This window comes from Bufo bufo, chromosome 4 (assembly GCF_905171765.1).
Source record: "Bufo bufo chromosome 4, aBufBuf1.1, whole genome shotgun sequence".
Classification (NCBI taxonomy): Eukaryota; Metazoa; Chordata; class Amphibia; order Anura; family Bufonidae; genus Bufo; species Bufo bufo.
In genome coordinates this window covers 359,232,045-359,254,436 of record NC_053392.1, presented here as the reverse complement: position 1 = coordinate 359,254,436, position 22,392 = coordinate 359,232,045, and the positions used below count along the sequence as shown (strand labels likewise).

At 39.8% G+C, this 22,392-nt stretch overlaps 1 protein-coding gene across 1 annotated transcript in view; it reads left to right on the top strand.

Moving 5' to 3' along the window:
* The window catches only part of LOC120999212 (titin homolog), a 946,165-nt gene that overhangs the window by 128,113 nt on the left and 795,660 nt on the right, over positions 1–22,392 (top strand). Inside the window, exon 8 of the mRNA XM_040430085.1 lies at positions 20,781–20,843. Coding sequence (XP_040286019.1) covers positions 20,781–20,843 — 63 coding nt within the window. The remainder of the gene's footprint in view (positions 1–20,780; positions 20,844–22,392) is intronic.

The following is a 22,392-nucleotide window of genomic DNA, read 5'->3' as shown; positions in this document are numbered from 1 at the left end:
ATTTGGTTCTGCTGGGGCAGTATTTTATGCTGCACTTTGGTATTTGGATCTGCTGTGGAACCAAATACCACAGTGCAGGAGAAAATACTGTCCCAGCAGAACGAAATACTACAGTGCAGCTCAACATCGCTTTGCAGCCTTTTGGCTAAGATTAAGTGTAGTATCTGTTCACAGAGAATGACACAAAGGACCCAGTAGTAATATTGCCCCAATAGTGCCCTCCAGCAATAATAATACCCCACATATTGCCCCCTAGTAATAATGTCCCCTAACATGCTTCAATAAAACCAAAATGCCAGCGCTACCTTCTTCAGTTCCAATCATTGCAATACTATGAAACTCAATGGAGATTATCCAGTCTAGCAATGGATAAAGTGGTGCATTTTATCTAATACTTCATAATCCAATCTTTAAAAAATGAAACAATGCAACACTCACCATAAAATCCTTTAATTATACATCTATAAATTAAATAGGCCTTCAAGTGCAGAATGCCAAACAGAGGTGGCGGCCATTTCGCACTGACTATGCTTCCAAATGCCTCTACACATGAAGCTAGGTGTGCCTTAATTATACACACCTTAGGCTGAGTTCACATTACCGTTTAGCTTTCCATTCTTCTAATCTGTCAGAAGAAGAGAGAGAGGAAAAAAACAGGATCTTGTAAAAAAACTGATCCTGTTGCATCAGTTGTCATCCGTTTGAGCCATTTCCGTCTGAGATCCGATTTTTTAAAAGGGAAAAAAAAAGTCCTGCATGCAGTACTTTTGTTTCCATCTAAAAAAACGGATCTCAGATGGAAATGGCTCAAACGGATGACAACTGATGCAACAGGATCTGTTTTTTTACTGGATCCTGTAGAAAAATGGATCCTATGCATAACTGATGCAACACGATCCGTTTTTTTACAGGATCCATTTTTTTTCTCCCTCTTTTTCTGACGGATCAGAAGAACGGAAAGCTAAACGGTGATGTGAATGCACCCTTATACTGACGTCACTTAATATCAGTAACATGGTGAACATATAAATAACATAGAAAATAGCAAGATTTTTACATTAATGCAATTAGCCATCATCTTACATTATAGAAATACAGTGAGGTTGTTCTTGTCATTTAGTCCTAATGCTCCCATCGCATTTCATCTAATAATCCAGCTTGCCTTCCTCTGGAGTAGAATTCTATGTCGATCTTTTCTTCTGGGAGAGTTAACACTCTCTATACCAGTGAACTTCAACACTCCAGGATCGCTATTATGCATCTGCCTGATATGTTCAATCAGACGCGGGGAACCTCTGCCTGTGTTCATCAAGTTGAAATGTTTCCCTAACGCTCTCAAATAAGCATCTAATTGTCTTTCCTATATAAAAATGACCAGAAGGACACCGTAGAACATACACTACAAATTTTACCAATCAATGAAATGTCACACCTTATGCTCTATACCTCCTATCATCACAAACCACGTCTCCATGTTATACTTACAGAAGAAACAACTACCGCACTTGTAATTACTTTTTTTTTACCTGGAATAGATGATGTAAGCCAGTCTTTTTTGGTGATGAAATTGCTTCTGACTAGTTTCTAATGATAGTATTCCTCCTGAACATGATGAAGGGGATTTTAACCGTGAATTTCATGCTTCAATATGTGCCAGTTTTTTTTATATAACTCTGCGTATGATGTCAGCTGCAGGGCTATATTTAAAAGAAAATACAACTCTATTATTTTCTCTTAGTTTTTTTTACTTTGCTCAAACAGTAAATCTTTGTGTGTTACTAGCTCTCTCTATACCTTTATCCAGTTCTTTTATAACCTCTTTGCAATAATCGGGCATTTAATTCCTGTGTTTGACATAAAAAATCAGGGGGTCATTTATTAAGACCAGCGTTTTAGAAGCCTGTCTTAATAAGGCCCTGCACTGGTAGTGGATCCACCGAAGTTATGTAGAGGAGCCGGCATTTTCATAACTTCAGCGAATCCACCAACCATTTTTCTATTCCTAAAACAGGCGTAGAAAATGATGAATGAGACAGGCCTGCTGGCCCATCTGCTTTCTCCGTCCATGCCATGCTCACTTTTTTAGATCTGGCGTGAGCTGGGAAAAGTTGCAGATTATGGTGCAAAGAACCTTTGTGCCGCAATCTGCTCCAGACATACGCCTAATATAGATGTATTTTTGCTATTAAATAACCTTCCCCAGTGTCTTGACTGTTTAGTCTACATAGTCTAATGAACTGGCCATATGGGACTATGTACTTTAATGAACTGGCCATATGTATGATTTCTCAATGGAGAGGGGTAGTGAAAACTTTTATAATGTGATAGTGGTGTTGGGTTTCCTATAGCCCTTAGTTATTACAGTACCATTTTCCATATTAACTAAAACATCTAAAAACTCAATACTATTGTCTCTAAATTTGCATGTGAATTTCATATTCATCTAATTTCCTTTGTTTAAATAGTTCAAAAACTCCTCAAATCCTTCCCTTGACTTCGACCAAATGATACAAATATCATCGATAAAACTCAAATATATTTTTATGTACTTAATAAATGGATTATCAACTGAATAAATTTATCTGCCTTCAAATATAGCTAAATATATATTTGCAAAAGTACCTGCTACAGGAGTCCCCATGGCTGTCCCATTCTTCTAGTGATACCACTGTTCCCCAAAACTGAATGTATTGTTAGACAGGATGAAATCAAGAGCCTACTGTACAAATTCCAAGTATGCATCACTTTTATCAGCATTTTTTTATATATGACACACTGCATTCACATCTAAGTCATTTGAATTGCGTGTAAAGGCTGTCTACATCTATGGAGGTTACAGTAACTTGAAATAGTCCTGCCAAACAAACCCATCCAGTGCCCTCAAAAAGGCATTGCTGTCCTTTAAGTAAGAGAGAATGCTTTTCAGCATAAGGCATAGCCAATCAAGGTATTTAGAAAGTGGCTCAGTAATGGAACCTATGCCAGCCACATTGGGGGACAATCTATGGATTTGCGAAGCTTGGGCAAAAAATACCAAGTTGGTTTACAGGGGTTCAAGGGAAACAACTTTTCAGCAGTCTTTTTGGACAACATCCTATTCTCCATATATCTACGCAAAAGGGTCTGTAAATTAAATTGTATTTTGCTGGTCATAATTGTCTCTCAGCCTCCATTAGGTAATATTGTTTTTTTCATCAAAACCCTTGATCACATTCAGGAGAAATACTACCATTAGAAACAAGTCAGAAGCGATTTCATTACCAAAAAGACTGGCTTAAATTATCTATTCCAAAAGGTAATTACAAGTGCTGTGGTTGTTCCTTCTGTAAGTTCAGTGCCTTGAAAATATATTAATACCCCTTGAATTTGTCCATATTTTTACACTTTACACCCACAAACATAAATGCATTATATTGAGATTTTATGTGATATACCAACACAAAGTAGCAAGTATGTGTGAAGTGAAAAGAAAATAATACAAGGTTTTCAAAAATGTTAATAAATAAAAATCTGGAAAGTGTGGCATGCATGTATTCAACCCCCCACCCCCAAATCAGTACCATACCTTGGAGGACCACCTTTCGCTGCAATTACAGTTTCAAATATTTTGGGGTATGTCTTTAACAGCTTTGAACATTTATAGGTTGAAATTTTTGCCCATTCTTCTTATTCAAAATATGCAGCTCAAGCTCAGTCAGATTGGATGGAGAGCATCTCTGAACAGCAATTTTCAAGTCTTGCCACATATTATCAATGGGATTTAGATATGGACTTTGACTGGGCCATTCTAACACATGAATATGCTTTGATCTACACCATTCCATTGTAGCTCTGGCTGTAAGTTTAGGGTTGTTGCCCTGCTGGAAGGTGAACCTCCACCTCAGTCTCAATACTTTTGCAGCCTCTAACAGGTTTTCCTCCAGGATTATCATGTATTTAGCGCCATAAATCTTTCCATCAACTCTGAGCAGCTTCCCTGCCCCTGCTAAAGAAAAGCATCCCTACAGCATGATGCTACCACCACCATGTTTTAGATTGGGGATGGTGTGTTCAGGGTGATGTGCAGTGTTAGTTTTCCACCACACATAACGTTTTGCATTTAGGCCATAAAGTTCAACTTTGGTCTCATCTCAGCAGAGCATCTTCTTCCACATGTTTGCTATGTCATTTACACGGCCTATGGCAAACTGCAAATGGGGCTTATTACGGCTTGTTTTCAAAAATGACTTTCTTATTGCCACTATTCTGCAAAGGCCAGATTTGTGGAGTACACGACTAATTGTCCTGTGGACAGATTCTCCCGCCTAAGCTATGGATCTCTGCAGCTCCTCCAGAGTGACCACAGTGGGCCTCTTGGCTGCTGTAGGTTTGCAGTTGTGCCATACTCCTTCCATTTTAAGATGATGGATTGAACAGTGCTCTGTGAGAAGTTCAGAGCTTGGGATATTTTTTATAACCTAATCCTGCTTTACACCTTTCCACAACTTTTTCCCTGACCTGTCTGATGTGCTCCTTGGTTTTCATGATGCTGTTTTATCACTAATGTTCACTACTCTGAAGCCTTCACAGAACAGCTGTAGTTATAATGAGAATAAACTATACACAGGTGATTTAATTAGGTAACTTAAGACAATTGATCACACTGGATTTTATTTAGGGGTACAGGGGGCTGAATACAAATGCATGACATACTTTCCAGATTTTTATTTATTAAAAATTTTGAAAACCATATATTATTTTATTTTCACTTCCTATGTACTTACTAGTTTGGGTTGGTCTATCACATAAAATCCCAATAAAATACATTTAAGTTTATGGGTGTAACGTTAAAAAATGTGAAACAGTTTAAGGGGTAGGAATATTTTTTCAAGGCACTATATAACATGCAGACATGGTTTCTGATGATAGGAAGTATAGAGCATAAGGTGCAACATTTAATTAATTGCCAAAATTTGTAGTGTATGTTCTACGGTGTCCTTGTGGTCATTTTTATATGGGAAAGGCAAATGTTTATTTGAGAGTGTTAGGGAACATTTCAATTTGTTGAAGACAGACAGAGGTTCCCGTGTCTGACTGAACATATCAGGCAGTTGCATAATAGTGATCCTGGAGTGTTGAAGTTCACCAGTATAGAGACAAGCTGGATTATTAGATTTAATGTGATAGTAGCAATAGGACTAAATGATAAGAATGACCTCAGTGTATTTCTATAATATAAGAGGATGGCTAATTGCATTAATGTGGAAATGTTGCTATTTTATATGCTATTTATATGTTCACCATTTTACTGACATGAAGTGACATCAGTGTAAGGTGTGTATAATTATTAATATTAATAATTGTAAGGTGTGTATAATTATTAATATTAATAATTGTAAGGTGTGTATAATTATAATTGTGTAGAGGCCTGTGGAAGCGCAGTAAGTGTGAAATGGCTGTCACCTCTGTTTGGCATCCTGCACTTCAAAGCCTATGCAATTTATGGATTTATAATTAAAAAAAGGATCTTATGGTGAGTGCCACATTGTTTCGTCTATTAAAGATTGGATATCCCCTAAGATACCCCTATTAAAAATGCCTCCAGTAATGCTCCCTATAGTGTCCAAATATTAAAAGTCTCCAATGATGCACCCTATAGTGTCCCAATAATAAAAATGCCCCAACAATGCCTCTTATTGTACCCCAGAATTAAAATGCCCTGAGTGATGCTCACTATAGTGTCTTTTTATTAAATATCCCTCAGTGATGCCTCCTACAGTGTCCTAGTATTTAGAGTCCCAGAGGTGTCCCCTAAAGTGCCTCCAGTATTAAAAATGCCAAAGTGATCCCTCATATAGTGCAACATTATTAAAAATGCTCCCAGTGATGTCCTCTATATTGTCCAAGTATTAAAAATGCCCCAGTTATGGCCCCTATAGTTTCTCTGTATTAAAAATGCCCTATGTGATGCCTCCTACTGGACCTCAGTATTAAATTGCCCCCAGTGATGCCCCCTATAGTTTCACAGTATTTAAAATGCCTCAGTGATGCCCCCTATAAATAGTGTCTCATCATTAAAAATGCCCCAGTGATGCCTCTTGTAGTACCTTAGTATTATAAATGCCTCCAGTGATGTCCCCTATAGTGTCCCAATATTAAAAATCCCCAGTGATGACCCCTATAGTGTCCCCAATATTAAAATAAAAGTCACCCATTCCCCTGCCATCTGCAATGCAGGCCTCTTCTCGTCCATGGTCTGGGACACTGGGAAGCAGACGGACAGTCACAATGACATCACCTTGCTGTATCCCAGTGCAGTCATGCCTGATGTCATCGTCACGCTGTGCCCCACGCAGGCATGGATGATGATGTCATCATGCCCGTCTACACTGGGATTTACTGTAGTAGGCTTGAAGCCTATGAGGTTGAACGGTGGAGCAGGGAAACATCAGATCCTGTATTCAACTGTAGTGATGTCCTGAGGATGGCAATACAGTTAAATTCAGGAGGTGGACTCATTGACATGCAGTAGACTGCTGCCCCCCCCAACTTCATGGTGCCTTATGCATTCTAATGTGTTGAATATAGTCCTGCTTGGCGCTGGTGGACCATAGGGTACCAGGCTGTATAGGATTAAACAAGAAAACATTGCAACTCAGCTTTATTCATGTAAATGGCTCTTCTAACCTGCAATACCAGAAACAGTGAAACAATCAAAGCTTTTTAGTAATCCTGTACAACCTTATCAACAACTGGTCATAAATGCCTCAAATATGAAGACCCACGGTAATCTTCCAGCAGAGTATCCACATCATAAAAACATGTCTTTAAATTTTACTTCTTTATTTGTCCATTTAACAAATAGAAAAAAATGTATAAAATAATCACAAACACAAAAGTGCATGTTCCCCAAAGCCTCTGTGTTGCCAACTGCTGAGAGAAAAAAACTATTAAAATAATACAAAAATAAAGGTTTAGATCAAGTGTACCTCTCACTTTAAGGCCCCTTTCACACGGGTGAGTATTCCGCGCGGATGCGATGCGTGAGGTGAACGCATTGCACCCGCACTGAATACCGACCCATTCATTTCTATGGGGCTGTTCACATAAGCGGTGATTTTCACGCATCACTTGTGCATTGCGTGAAAATCGCAGCATGTTCTATATTCTGCGTTTTTCACGCAACGCAGGCCCCATAGTAGTGAATGGGGTTGTGTGAAAATCGCAAGCATCCGCAAGCAAGTGCGGATGCGGTGCGATTTTCACGCACGGTTGCTAGGTGACGATCGGGATGGAGACCCGATCATTATTATTTTCCCTTATAACATGGTTATAAGGGAAAATAATAGCTGGAGGGGTTAAAAAATAAAAATAAAAAATTAAACTCACCTTAGTCCACTTGATCGCGCAGCCCGGCATCTCCTTCTGTCTTCATCTGATCTCTGTGCAGCAATAGGACCTGTGGTGACGTCACTTCGGTCATCACATGATCCATCACATGATCTTTTACCATGGTGATGGATCATGTGATGACCTGGATGACGTCACCACAGGTCCTGTTGCTGCACAGAGATCAGATGAAGACAGAAGGAGATGCCGGGCTACGCGATCAAGTGGACTAAGGTGAGTTAAAAAAAAAATCTTTTTTTTTAACCCCTCCAGCGATGTTTTACTATGCATTCTGTATTCAGAATGCTATTATTTTCCCTTAAAACCCGAAGAAGTTCGGGTTTGGGTACCAAACATGCACGATTTTTCTCACGCGCGTGCAAAACGCATTGCAATGTTTTGCACTCGCGCAGAAAAATCGCGGGTGTTCCCGCACATTTTCCCACAACGCCCGTCTGAAAGAGGCCTAACTCTATGCTTATGCCTTAGATTTCAAATTGTTCATACAGTAGTCTTCATGCAAAAAAGTGAATGTAGAAAATTGTATAGAGATTTAATGTATACATTTCCTAAAATACTCTTAACTTGAAAGCTGCAATGTGAAAATTGCTATGGGCTGCCATTGCCTTAGTTTTTTTAATGTACATGAGGCCCACAGTAGTAAAGCAGTAAACAACACAGTAATCAAAGGCTGAACTAAGCAGGACTCTTAGCAAAATTGTACAGGAGATATGTCATCAAGTTCTGTCAATAACAAAGTGACACATTCACCTTCAGCGCCATATTGGTATCACTAAACAGAATTGGGAGTGGTTATGAAAACTGCTGCAAATTGCAAACCCTGCTTCTATACCTGCATATTGCAAGGACAGGTGAAAAATTAGTTTGCCAATGAGTTCTTTAATAGAATAAAATTACTTATCATTTTAAATTCACTTCATAGTTTTTTTTTATAATTATTGCTATTTTTGCCCAGAGTTTTACTTTAAAAAGAGCATTATAGCCAAAAATATTGCATTGTTGGATACAGACTATAGATCTGAGTATATAGGTGTATATAAATGTTATACTATATATTTCCTCATAGTTGGTAGCCAATTTAATATTTAATGTAGATACATCTGCATTTTGGTCCTTTAAAGATAGAAAAATTGAATAACAATGGAGAGAGAGAAAGTTTACAGAATGAGGGTTTCTGAAAAAAAATCTGATATCTGATATTGTCTTCGACAAAAAAAAGGGATCTAATACAGTTGAATATTTTTTTTAGTCCATCAATAAACCATCCACCTTCCAACAGCCGTTATCTTATCTCTCCTTGTCTGCAGGGTCATAACTCTTCTTCCTCAGTCATCAGAAAATGCACTGATTATACTGTAGACACTAGACAGACAGGAGGCGGGAGGAGGAGAATGCGGCTTCAGTTTCTTTATGGGTATTTTAGTGCAACATTGGAAAAAATGATATCTCACCAGAAAGAGCCTTCACACTCAGCCACTAAGGCCCCAAATATTAACTCCTTAATGACAGCTGATATGTGTTTTTATACACTGCACCAGTCTTACATGCAATGCAGAGCAGGAGCTTGGTTCTCACATGAGAGCCAGGCTCCTGCTCTAATGGCCCAGAACTGCAGGAGCTATGAGCTGGGCCATTTAATCCATTGGATGGCACAGTCAATAGTGACTGCAGCATCTAAGCGGTTCAGAGGGAGGGAGCTCCCTCTGTCTCCCATCAGCACCCCATTAATAAGATCATGGGGTGCCTATATCTTTACATGGCAGACTTGGGCCTTGGGACATGTAGTATATGCCCATCAGGCTGTGTCTCCCTAGCACTAATATTATAATACACTGTACTGCATAGGCAGTACCAGTGTACAATAAAAACTGTCAAAAAATTAATTGCCTCTTAAAGTCCACTTGTGGGATTAGTAAATGCTTTAAATAACATTTTTGTAAATAAAAAATCTCCAAGTAAAAACTATGTTTTTTTCCCCAATTAATTTAAAAAGCTTTTTAATAGAAAAACAATTGCAAAATTTAAAATTCCTCTGCATATTTGGTATAGATGTATCTGTAACCACATACGATACCCAACTATCATGCAATTTATCCTGCGGAAAAAAATAAATTGCTGTTTTTGTTTGTTGTCCACAATAAAATTTAACTAAATAAAAAGCCATCAAAAAGTGTTATGTTCCCCAAAATGATACCAATGAAAACTACAAGTTGTCCTGAAAAATCAGTCCCTCACACAGCTCTGGAGAAAGGAAAATAGAAAAGTTATGGGTCTTGGGATGCCGCAATGCAAAAAAATAATTATTTTTTTATTTTTATTTTTTAAGTAGTAAAGTTTAAAAGAAACCTATATGTATTTGGTATTGGAGTAATCGTATTGACCAGAGAAAAAAGTTATAAGTTATCATGTTATTTGTACCACAAAGTGAATGTTGCAACATATATTACATAAAAATTCAGTGGCATAATTGCTGTTTTTTCCCATTACCCCAGAGAAAGTTAATAAAAGTCAATCAGTATGTTATGTGTAACCCAAAATGGTGCCATAAAAAAAATATATAATATTCCACAAAAACAAGCCCTCATACGGCTGCATCAATGGAAAAATAAAAAAAACTTATAGCTCTTGTATGGCGGTGATCAAAAAAAATAAAAAAATCAAATTGCTTTGTACTAAGTCCTAAAATCCATATGACGAAAGAGATTAAGGTTAGATAATTTGTTTTTGCAGTACATCTAATATACATCTACAGCTGTCTAAAAAGGTATTGTGGTTTGTTTTTTGTAACGATAGATAGATCTAAGACCCCTTTACACAGGCCGATTGACCAGGCAATTAATAGGAGCAGACCATTAGTGCCCAATAATTGCCTGATTGTCAGAGGAGAAGAGAGCTGCATTCTATTGCAGTCTTTGGGACAAGCAATCAGAATATCATATGTTCAAGTCCCCTAAGGGGATCTAAAAAGCATAGTCATCATGTACTTTTTAGTGCAAAGTAAATGCTGTAAAAACAAGATCCTAAATCCACGGTGGAATTACATTTTTCATTTTTACTCCACAAAGAATTTCCCCCTGGTTCTTAGCCAATTGTCCTTTTTGCATTTTTGCTTTTTCTCTATCTACCGAACTTTTACATTTTCCATTCACAAAGCCATATGAGAACTTATGTTTTGAGGTACAAGTGACATATTAATGGCACCATACAGTTTACTATAGCTTGTATTATGTTCTTAAAAAGGGTTAAATAGATAAAAAATGAGACTTTTCTCTATAGCAGTTTATCCCATATTATATGCAAATTGCTAAAAGGAGCTTGTCACCATGAAAATGCTATCCAATTTATTAGCATCCTGCTATAGAACAGCAGGCATATACTGAGATCTCAAAGAGCTCTATAACATAGCTTGATATTTCTAAGGAATCTACTTTTTTATTAAGTGGAGAAAATTTTCAAATGCTCAAATTTTCATGCTCCTCCACATCCACTCTACCTAACTTCTATGTCAGAAAAAGTGGAACAGGTGCTTCATAAATATGGTGCTTATTCTGAACATCATATTTTTCAATGGATTGAAACCAAACAACTAGAATACATACATTGATAAATCTCCCCCACACAGCTATATAACTTCTGGTTCCCTTCACATTGTAGATGATAAAACTATGCATTCAGACACCACTAGAAGGAGCTCAGTGAAAAAATGCACTCATCAACATTGAAACACCAAGAAGGAGAAGTCATGGAATTATTAAAATCACAGGACCAATAGACTTGTTATTGATATGCAAAAGATACAAAATGGAAACAAAATATTCAAAACATCTGTTTATTCAGTATTAGTATGAGTGCCACACTCCGATATACACATATACATGCCATGACATGCCATCAGTGAGGTTATTAAGGGGTAACTGTCATGTTTTAATTAAAAAAATAATTTTAGCATATGTTACTGCTGCAGCAGGATTATGCAAAAAGCATTCTTTAGTTTCTTCACATACTACTGTTTTCCTTGAGTTCTTCCCTTAGTTACAGCTGTTTAAACTTTTACAATATGAGGACCTTCTCAAGATGGCTCCTCTGCCAGTTCTTTGAGGCCAAAACTTCTTTCCCTCACTTCCCATACACACTTGCTGTAGCTAGCAGCTCCCTGCCAGCCAATCAGATTGGATAACTGAGAGACACACCTCCTCACTCTGAAGCCTAATGCAGGCATGCAGTGTGAAGGACCGCCCTTCTGTCTTCTGTTTACGCTAAAGGGAAGACAGACAAGCCCTAGCAATGGTCTTTTCAGGGAGCAGTGGAAAGAGACAGAGGACATTAATAAAAGCTGTTATTATAAGGTAATTACAGATCTTTTGACAATCATTGAAAGACTAACTCAGGTATACATGCCTAGCTCTAATAAACTAGCAAATAAAAAAAATATATGACAGTTACCCTTTAATAGTTGTCTGAGGAATGTTCTGCCACTTTGAATGCACTTGGACAAGCAATTCATTAAGATCTGCTGCTGGCAGGTCTCTTTACAATTGCCCACCAAAGATGTCTCAAATGGGCTTGATAGGAGACAATTCAGGAGATGCTGCAGGTCATGGTAGCATGTTTAGGCCACATAGGCTGCTCACAGTGGCACAAGTAACATGTGTCTTGGCCTTGCAAAAAGTGTACCTGAAATAAAGACTAGAGATGATCGACTATTTCTGGGCTGCATAGAGCCTTTATATGGGTGTAAAATACTGTGCTTTGCAGTAACATGCATAGGGAGTGTGCTGGGGTAGTGAAATAATACTGTCAGTCAGTTTGACATGCAGATGACAGGCGTCGCTATTAGAATCACACTGCACACTTCACTTATTTGGGCAGTCACAGGGCCAAAAACGACCAAATAACTCAAGTATTAACTCAGCCTTACAGGTCGATGTTCGTGTAAAGAAGAAGCACACTCCCTTTACACCCTCGTCAGCTGATTCCACATAGATGTCTAGAGAACCTGTTCTATTAAACGCTTATACAAGTAGAGCCCCCCCGACAGAGTGGAGAGGGTGTCAGCAGTAAGTTTGTGTTGATGTCACTGATTAATTATCCCTTCCTCTGATCCGTCAGAACAATAACCCACAAAAAACGGATCCTGTCTGTGGAATATACGCTCGATCAGCATTTGCTGAATCCATCAGTATTGCTAATGCCAAAAAAAAACAAAAAACAGGAGTGGATCTAAAACAGAGATTACACGTGAATGGAATATTTGCATGTCTTCTGTGTTTTGTACCCACTCCTGCTTTTAGCTACCAAATTATAAACCAATTCTGATGGGACCATACAGGCCTTACAGCTGCCACACAGACTTGATCCGTTGTGCGTCTCATTTTTCCTTCTCTGATAGATAAGAAGAAAGGTCAAATAAATGATGATGTCAGCCAGGCCGAAAGCCAAAATAGAGGCCAGTCATGAAATGGGGAGGGAGGGAACAGCATGAGAAGTCCACATAGTGGACCTATGAAATAGTGGTGAGGTGTAAGCAGCATGAGGAGACCACAGAGTGGCCCAATGACAGGGTCTGGAGGTGGAAGCAGTATGAGGAGGCCACCGAGTGGCACAATGACCGAGTCTGCAGGTGGCGGCATCAAGAGAAAGCCACCGAGTGGCACAATGACTGAGTCTAGAGGTGGCGGATGCAGCAGCAGCATCATGAGAAGGCCACCATGTGGCACAATGACAAAGTCTGTAGATGGCAGCAGTATGATGAAGCCACCGAGTGGCAAGGTGACATAGTGTGCATATGGCAGCAGCATGAGGAGACCACAGAGTGGCAAGGTGACATAGTGTCGAGATGGCAGCAGCAGGACAACACAGAGTGGCAAGGTGACATAGTGTGGAGATGGCAGCAGCAGGATCCCACAGATTGACAAGGTGACATAGTGTGGAGATGGCAGTAGCAGCAGCAGGAGCAGACCACAGAGTGGCACATTGACATAGTGTGTGGTTGGCAGCAGCAGGAGGAGACCTCAGAGTGTCAAGGTGACATAGCTTGGAGATGGCAGCAGCTGCATCAGGAGACCAGAAAGTGACCCGGTAACAGAGTGGGACGGTGGGTGGCAATACCAGTACCCGCTGACAAAGGTGGGTGAAATGAGGAGCGCTTGGCATCAGATGTGTGGCATCAGGCGGGTTGCAGCATCAAAGTAGTAGCTGAGGCAGGTAGTCAGAAGAAACCGGTCTCTTGTATCAAAGTGTTGGTGTGGCACTATGGATGATCTTTAATTAATTAATATACTCCCGTATGTTTTCAACACCAGGCTGACTCAGAGTCTCACTATGACTCAGTATTCACAACCTTCACTTGTACCTCAAGCGCTTGAATATATGTGCTACAACTTGGCATTCTCTGAACACATGTGCCTGCAAGCCACTCAACATTTGTAATTTTGGAGAATAAAGCAATGAAAGTACTGAAGGTATTTCAGAAGCGTGAGTAGTATTCTTCTCATCTGCCGAAATATGCTTTAAATGATATACGGCTGAGGTACACGTGAAGACCATGGATGATCTAGTCTGATGCATTGGGAATTGGTGGTTTGAAATCCTAGCTGATCCACGCCTGATTCATCTTGACAAAGGTCAGTCTCTCCAAATTTTGGGTGGACAGGCGAGTTCTCCTTGGTCTAACTATGGCACTCGCCGCACTAAACACCCGCTCTGATGTCACACTACTGGCCGGGCAGGACAGCTTTTCCAGGGCAAACTCTGCTAGTTGCGGCCACAAATCCAGTTTGGCTAGCCAGTAGCCCAGCGGATCTTCAATGTGGGGTGGCAGGGTGCTGTCCAAGTATGTCACCACCTGCTGGTTTAGGCAGTGGCGTAGCGTGGGTTGCCAGCACCCGGGGAAAGCCAAGAATTGTGCCGCCCCCAACCTGTGGCCACGCCCCTTTTTTTCAGATAATGTAGTAGAAGGGTGTGAGCCTCAGAATTCAGAACACGAACATACAGGTTAATACAGCGCCCCATACCTCTTATATCCAGTGACGTCTCCTTAGATGTAGATGTTCTCTTTCCTCATCTTCTCCTTTCAGACCTTCAGACCACGATTTTTTTTGCCATTTCTCATCTCTGTAGTTTGACAAAAAAAAATCTTAGTTTACTACTTTTCCATTATTCCCCCATCTTCTGGACAAATCATCCTACCACCTCCAATACTGCCCTTCAATAATTATTGGTACACAGTGACCTAAAATTACTGCACCCAGCAAATAGTGCCCCTGACACTAATAGTGTAAACATAACGTCCTTTAAAAATGATTGTGGTAAGCTGATACTGTGCCAAGGTGCCCCCACAGTAATAGTGCTCCCAAAAGTCCCACCAATAGTAATAATTATCTGTTAGAGCACACATGGTAGTAATAGTGCTCCTACAGTGCCCCCAATATGTCCCCACTGTGCCCCAGAAGTAATAATGCTCTCATAGTGCCCATACTAAAAAATCATGTTCCCCGTAGACCCCCAGTAGTAATAAAGCCCACCATAATGCCACCCAGTAGTAATAATTCACCTTATAATGTGACAGTACAAAAAATGCCACCTTATCATGTGTGCCAGTGCCCCAGTAGATGCCCTCAGTGTCCCCCATAATTTGCAAGTACAAAATACTCCTTCTTAGTGCCCCCATAGATGACCCCATAGTACTCCTATCCCCCCTTCCCCATAGTACCCACCATAATGTGTCCAGTTTTACATGTCCCTATACAGAGCTCCCGTTATAAAATACCCCTTCTTTGTGGCCTCAGTAGATGCCCCAATAGTGCCACAAATAATGTGCCAGTAAGAAGTGCCCTCATAGATGCCCAAATAGTGCCACCCAATAATGTTCCAGTATGAAGTGCCCCCCATAGATGCCCCCCAATCATTTGCCAGTAAGAATTGCCCCCAATCGTGCCAGTAACAAGTATTGTACCATATAAAAAAATATACACTTATACTTACCTCCATCAGGGCTGGCAGCAATGCAATGTAGGCCTCCTCCGGCCTGTGTGCCACACTGTACGGCTCAGGCGGTGCCTGCACCGGTCTCTGATAGGCTGCAGGCCTAGACGCCTCTCCCTTGCCCCGCAGAATCCATCTGTATTGCTGTCCTGAGGACAGTGATACAGATGACTATGGAGATGAGCGCTTCCACAATGGAAGATCTCATCTCCCTGTGCCTTGCCGCCGCCCCCCACTTGTCAGCATGGCTCTATCACCTGCACAGATTACTGTCCTACAGAAGGGTCTATCGTTTTGCCCTATGCCAAAATTAAATACCTTCATACTAGAACAGGAATTACAAAGATTCTACCGGACATTAAGACTTAAGACCCATTTTCAAGAACCCCCACTGCAAGAACCGGGGACACATCCACCTCACCAGGACCACTATCAATTGATAACTTAAGACTGAGGAAGAAGAGCTCCTTTATGTCGCCCAAAAATAAACATCCAGTGGAGACATACATTTTCCTTTCCCAAAATTTAGTAAATATACTAATGGCAAACACACAAGGCCACTATAAACACACTAATAATTTGTCTCCTGATGAGAGATTAGTACTTGAAACATTACAATATAACAAGGAAATTATTATCATCATGGATAAGGCGGAATACTTGACGGAGATTAGGAGATAACTCTCAGATACAGAGACATACAGAACACTACCTAGGGATCCCACTGCACAGATACAAGAATTCATTTCCAGTACCATTAATACATACTCACAGTCAGGAGTTATTGATTCCAAAACCGCTACTTTCCTTACCAATCAGAATCCCATCATTCCTGTTTTTTATATACTGCCCAAGATCCATAAAAGTCTTATTAACCCTCCAGGACGTCCTATAGTCGCCTCGACTGACTCAATATTTTCTCCCCTAGCCCTCTATATCGAGAAAATACTTACACCATTGATTAAGACATCAAGATCTTTCATACTAGACACTACTGATTTCCTTAGAAAACTAAAAGAAATTGTCATAACACTAGAAAGCACCCTATTAACTCTAGACGTCAATATCTTATACTCATCTATAGCACACGATAAAGGGATACAAGCCACAGCAAGACTATTACACAACCACTCTAATTTGAATAATACACAACAGGATTTTTGCCTCAAAATTCTTGGGATTATACTCACAAAAAACTTTTTTCTGTTTGGCGACACTTACTATGGCCAGAGAAGGGGTACCACAATGGGGTCCAACGTGGCCCCGCCTTATGCAAATGCCTTTATGATCGCGTTTGAGGAGGATTACATCTATACAAATCCTTTATTTCAGCAATATGCTGATGTTTGGTATCGTTTTATAGACAATATTTTTTGCATCTGGAGGGGACCAATATCCACTATACTTAAGTTTGTAGAAGATGTAAACCACATATACAATAAACTTGGCTTCACCTCTCACACCAGTAAAGAAGAGATTAGTTTCCTTAATACACTGGTCAAAATTGACCAAACAGGAACATTATCTATAGATTTGTACAACAAACCTACCGATCACAACAGTCTCCTCCACTACAAAATCTGTCACCCCAGGGCTACAAAAAAATCTTTACCCCGGTCACAGTACACACAGGTTGACCAAATTTTCAGCAGTGATACGATAAAAAACACACAACTTGACACTATGACCAAGAAATTTTTAAATAGGGGTTATTTTAAGACCGTTTTAAACAATGCTCTACAAAACCTAAAAGAGACCCCCAAGTCACGATCCATACCCAACAACCAAAACAGAATAGCATGCGTAACCAAGGCACATCCAATGCCCTGAGACCCACTATTCCCGCCAGAGCAGTTCAAATGTGACAGCTGATGAAGGTCTAATGGGACCGAAACGTCCGGTCTAGAGATTCTCTTTACACCTTTGGATTCAAATATTGGGCAATTGGATGAAACTACTGTATAAATAAATAAACAATCACTTTTGAACTGCAATACTTAAAATCTGTGTGCCTCAATCTCACTACATGTACATTGGCTGCATCCAATTGGCACCAGAGCCTGTCGAATAGAGTGCAGTTATCCACTTCATCACATACCTGCTGCTGCTGGTGAGTAGTTCACTATGCGGGTGAAAAAATGCTAGCTATTAATCGGCGACTCTAGACTCAGGCTGCTGCTGATGGAGCTGGTACTGCTCCTGCCACCCCACCCCTCCCCAGCAGCCATGGCAGTGGAATGTGAGTGCAGAGGGCCCCCCGGGTCAGACCTGCAAGAGGATGGACGATGGGGCCAATAGGCACTGGCCAACTGACTACATAGGATGTCTCTGCAGTAGTTTAGTTTGTCCTACCTCTCGGTGGGTGTAAAAAAGGCTACTATTCTGGACCGGTAGAGAGGGTCCAACAAGGTGGAGAGCCAGAAGTCATCCCTCTGTCAAATGGTGACAATTCGGGCTGTCACTATGCAAGCAAGTGAGAATGCAGCGGGCCATTTGTGCAAGTGACTTGGAAGGACTCCCTGTCTCCATCTCCACAGCATACTGCCACAGTGTGTCCAGGTCTCGTCTTCCTCATCGTCCTATAGCTCCGGCTGCTCTGGCTGCTCCTGCTCCTCCTGACAAGCTGAGTAGAAAAACCACCAATTTGGCTACACATTGCCTTTGCTCCAATGTCCTCCTCCCCCTCCTCTAGTTCAGCCCCCACAGGGCTTATGTGGCCGTGAGATCGAGGCGCCACATCTCCTGTCCCTTGACCAGCCATTGTTACCACCATCTGTTCTAGGACATGAAGCAGTGGAATGACGATGTTCATCCCGTAGTCCTGGCGACTGACAAATAACGTGTCTATATATCTATGTATATAGTGTCTATATTTCTCGTATTGTACTGAACTGACAATAGATGTTTTTAGAGAAAATAACACCAAATGTGAACAGTGTCTATTTTTCTCGTATTGTACTGAACTGACAATAGATGTTTTTAGAGCAAATAACACCAAATGTGAACAGCGTGTATTTTTCGCTTTTTCTCTAGAAATATGACAAGAAACGCTTTTAGTGCAAATAACACCAAATGTGAATGGCTTGTATTTTTCTCTTTTTCTCTAGAAGTATGACCAGAACACTTTTAGCGCAAATAACACCAAATGTGAACAGTGTCTATTTTTCTCGTAGAGCAAGTAACACCAAATGTGAATGGCGTGTATTTTTCTCTTTTTCTCTAGAAATATGACAAGAAACGCTTATGGCGCAAATAATACCAAATGTGAACAGCGTGTATTTTTTGCTTTTTCTGCTTTTTCTCTAGAAATATGACAAACGCTTTAGGCACAAATAACTCCAAATGAGAACACCGTGTATTTTTCTCTTTTTCTCTGGAAATATGACCAGAAACGCTTTTAGCGCAAATAACACCAAATGTTTGTATTTTTTAATTTTTTTATAGAAGTATGACAAGAAACGTTTTTAGCACAAATAACACCAAATGTGAACAGTGTCTATTTTTCTCGTATTGTACTGAACTGACAATAGATTTTTTAGAGCAAATAACACAAAATGAGAACGGCGTGTAATTTTCTTTTTTTTCTCTAGAAATATGACAAGAAACGCTTATAGCACAAATAACACTAAATGTGAACGGCGTGTATTTTTCTCTTTTTCTCTAGAAGTATGACAAGAAATGCTTTTAGCGCAAATAACACCAAGTGTGTGTCTATTTTTCTTGTATTGTACTGAACTGACAATAGATGTTTTTAGAGCAAATAACACCAAATGTGAACAGCATCTATTTTTCTCGTACTGTACTATATTAGGGCACTAAACGGTTTCACCATATATAGCTGCAGAAGTGAACAGAGTATTTATTTCTCTTTTTCCACAGATATAAGCCACTAAAGGCTTTTAAACATAACATTTGCACCCCTACAACAAATTGCTGGAATAACAGAGCTGTATAATGGCTATTTGGATCCCCAAATAATCTTTCCCTGCACTTGTAAATCGATTTTTTTTCCCCAATGATGTTTTCTGTATGACTCTCCCTAGCACCTGCAACGTCTGTCCCTGCACTAAGGTGCTGTGAAATGATTCCTCCCTATCCTTATCTTGCACTTATAAACCGCTTTGTTTTTCACAATGTTTTCTTTATGACTCTCCCTAGCGCCTGGTACGTCTGTCCCGGCACTTAGATGATGTGAATCGATTCCTCCCTATCCTTATCGTGCACCTATAAAATGTTGTTGTTTTTTTACGCAATGAGGTTTTCTTTCACTCTCCCTAGCACCTGCATAAACATCTGTCCCTGAACAAAGTACGATGGTGAATGGCAGAATATGAGATGGCTTCTGTAATTATAGGGCTGTGACATCACCGGGCTGGCTGCTGATTGGCTGAATACATGGCATTATGGATCATCCCGCTCTTCCTAGAGTCCTCACACATGTAGCAGCCATTTTAGAGGCCCCTGTAGCCGCCATGTTACGAAAAATTGCAATTTGTTCCCACGAAGCGAGAGGAAATTCGCATTAGTTCAAAATCAATTTTTTCCAAAAATTCTGAACGAATTAGACTTCGTCAACTTCGATTCGCTCATCTCTAATGAAGACTAGAGGAATCCAGCTACGATATGCAAACAAACACCAGAATCCCAGGAGTAGTACATGTGTGATGTTCCCATGTGAAGCTATCTTCATGGCATGACAAGACCAATCTCTGGCTATTGTACCAGAGACAAAAAGCAGGAGACATTGCTGAAGAGGATAGACCTTCTTTCCCTCTCAGCTTGCAACATGTGGCGATCGACCAACAGGAGGCGTCTCAAAATCATCCCACACGACTTGATATGATTTTTGAGGTTTCACGTGGATCAAAAAGTTTGCTTTCAATCTGGTTTTATCCCCCTCCCACATGCCACAAAATGGAGTTAGGTGCTTTAAATTTGATCATCTGCAGATTTGAGAGACATCTGCCACTTCCTTAATTTGCATAACCTTACCACTTGTCCTTCTTGGTGTTTACATTTTTATGCTGAGGAGTGTATCTACACACCCCCATCTGCTGCTGCTGAAAAAATCCATGGATCTATCTCAGAAACCAAAGAAAATGGTAAAAGTTCAGCACTCCCCCTTCCCCTGGGCCCCATAGCAGTTTCATGACCTGCCACCTGTTGGGTATACCACTGTAAAGTAGGATGAGGTGTGAATATTGATATAAAGCTTTGAATGAAAATAATCAATATTAATTATTATTTATTCAGAATATTTTCCTACAAAACTATATATGAATCTGCTCAGTCCTCCCTGCCCTATAACATGCTGCTTGGAGATATGCATGTTCAACGTGACAGTTTCCCTTTAATCAAAATCACACTGTTCCTTACATGTATATAATTACAATTTTACTTTATTGCAGTGAAAGAAGAGCTAAATAAAAAAGTTCCAGAGAAGAAGGACATTCAAGAGTCCAAAAAAGCAGGTATAAGATACTACAATAGCTATTTGGCTTGTATCTAACCATGGCTAGAATTTTAACCCATTGCGAACATGTGACATAACTGTGCATCACATAGCCACAGGGGGTTAATAGAGTGGGTTAGGAAATATAAAATATAGCTGACATAAACCTGCAGTGACCAGGATCAGAGAAAACTCTGATCATGGTAACTTGAAGGGCATTTGTCAGCAGATTTGTACTTATGAAACTGGCTGAACTGTTGCATGTGTGCTTTTGCTGCTGAAGGCTTCTGTGTTGGTGCCATGTTCATATGTGCCCGCATTGCTCTGCTCTCTCTGCAATAGCTGCATCCTCTCCAATTTGATTGACAGGGCCTGGTGTGATGATGTTTACACTGTCTGGCCCTGGTCAAAGTGCACAGGGTGCAGCAGTTGGAGGAAGAACAAAGACTCTAGGAGTAACGGCAATGCCCCTGTTGCTCTTAGAAGCTAATTTGCATTTATTTGAACACACATTTTCTCAGCAATGTGGGCATATACAGTATGGACATGGGACCAACACAAATGCTTTCAGATGCCAAGCACACATGGAACAGGTCAGCCAGTTTCATAGCTACAATTCTGCTGTCAGATGCCCTTTCACCTCTCAGATGGTCAATAGTTACCCACAGCATCTGATCTGAACCTCAATAGTACTCTCTCCTACCATCCTCCTATCTGTTGTCATGGGAGCCTGAGGCCTAACATTGTAAAATGCTTACTGACATAGCTTAACAGGAAGAAATCACAAGCACCATATAATGCAATGCTATTGTATTATAGTACATGGTTTATACAATCAAACTACCACATGCCCAAGTTCACTAGCTAAACTAAAAATACAAGTAAAAAGGTGCTAAAAATTCAAATCACCCCCTTTCCCCATTTTAGATATAAAAATAAACAACAAAAATATCGACAAAAAAGTAGTAAAATCATAATAAAAATTCTTAAAATTTGCTATACTATATTATACTAACATGCAGAAAACAGGTAACTTAACAGTTTTAGTGCACAGAGTATGCTATAAAATGAAACCTAATAAACAATGCAAAATTGTGTTTTTATTTTTCACTCTGCACCTGTTATTCAATACAGGATATGGTAAATTAAATGGTGACATTCAAATTAAAACAAGCCCTCATACATTTCTGTGAAATGAAAATTAGAAATGTTATTGCTCTTGGAAGGCAAGTTGGAAGAATAGAAAATAAAATAAAAATTGTTTAAGGCACCAATGGGTTAAAACTTTTATTCCTCCTTTGGTCAGAAGTAAATTAAGAGCATCTGGGAAAGAGATACAGAAAAGAAAAAAAGGAACATATTACAGCGAGAAAACTTTTTGTGATGACTAGTGTGTATGTTGTGTTCTTTAGGAACTAGATCTAGTCTTATAGGGGCTATCTCATGATTAATGTAAAAAATTTAAATCAGACATCATATAGTACATGACAATCTCTTTCTAAAAAAGCTAGAACTAGCCCTGTAGCTCACATGGATCCAGAGATCTCCTCATTCAGGATGGAGTTAAA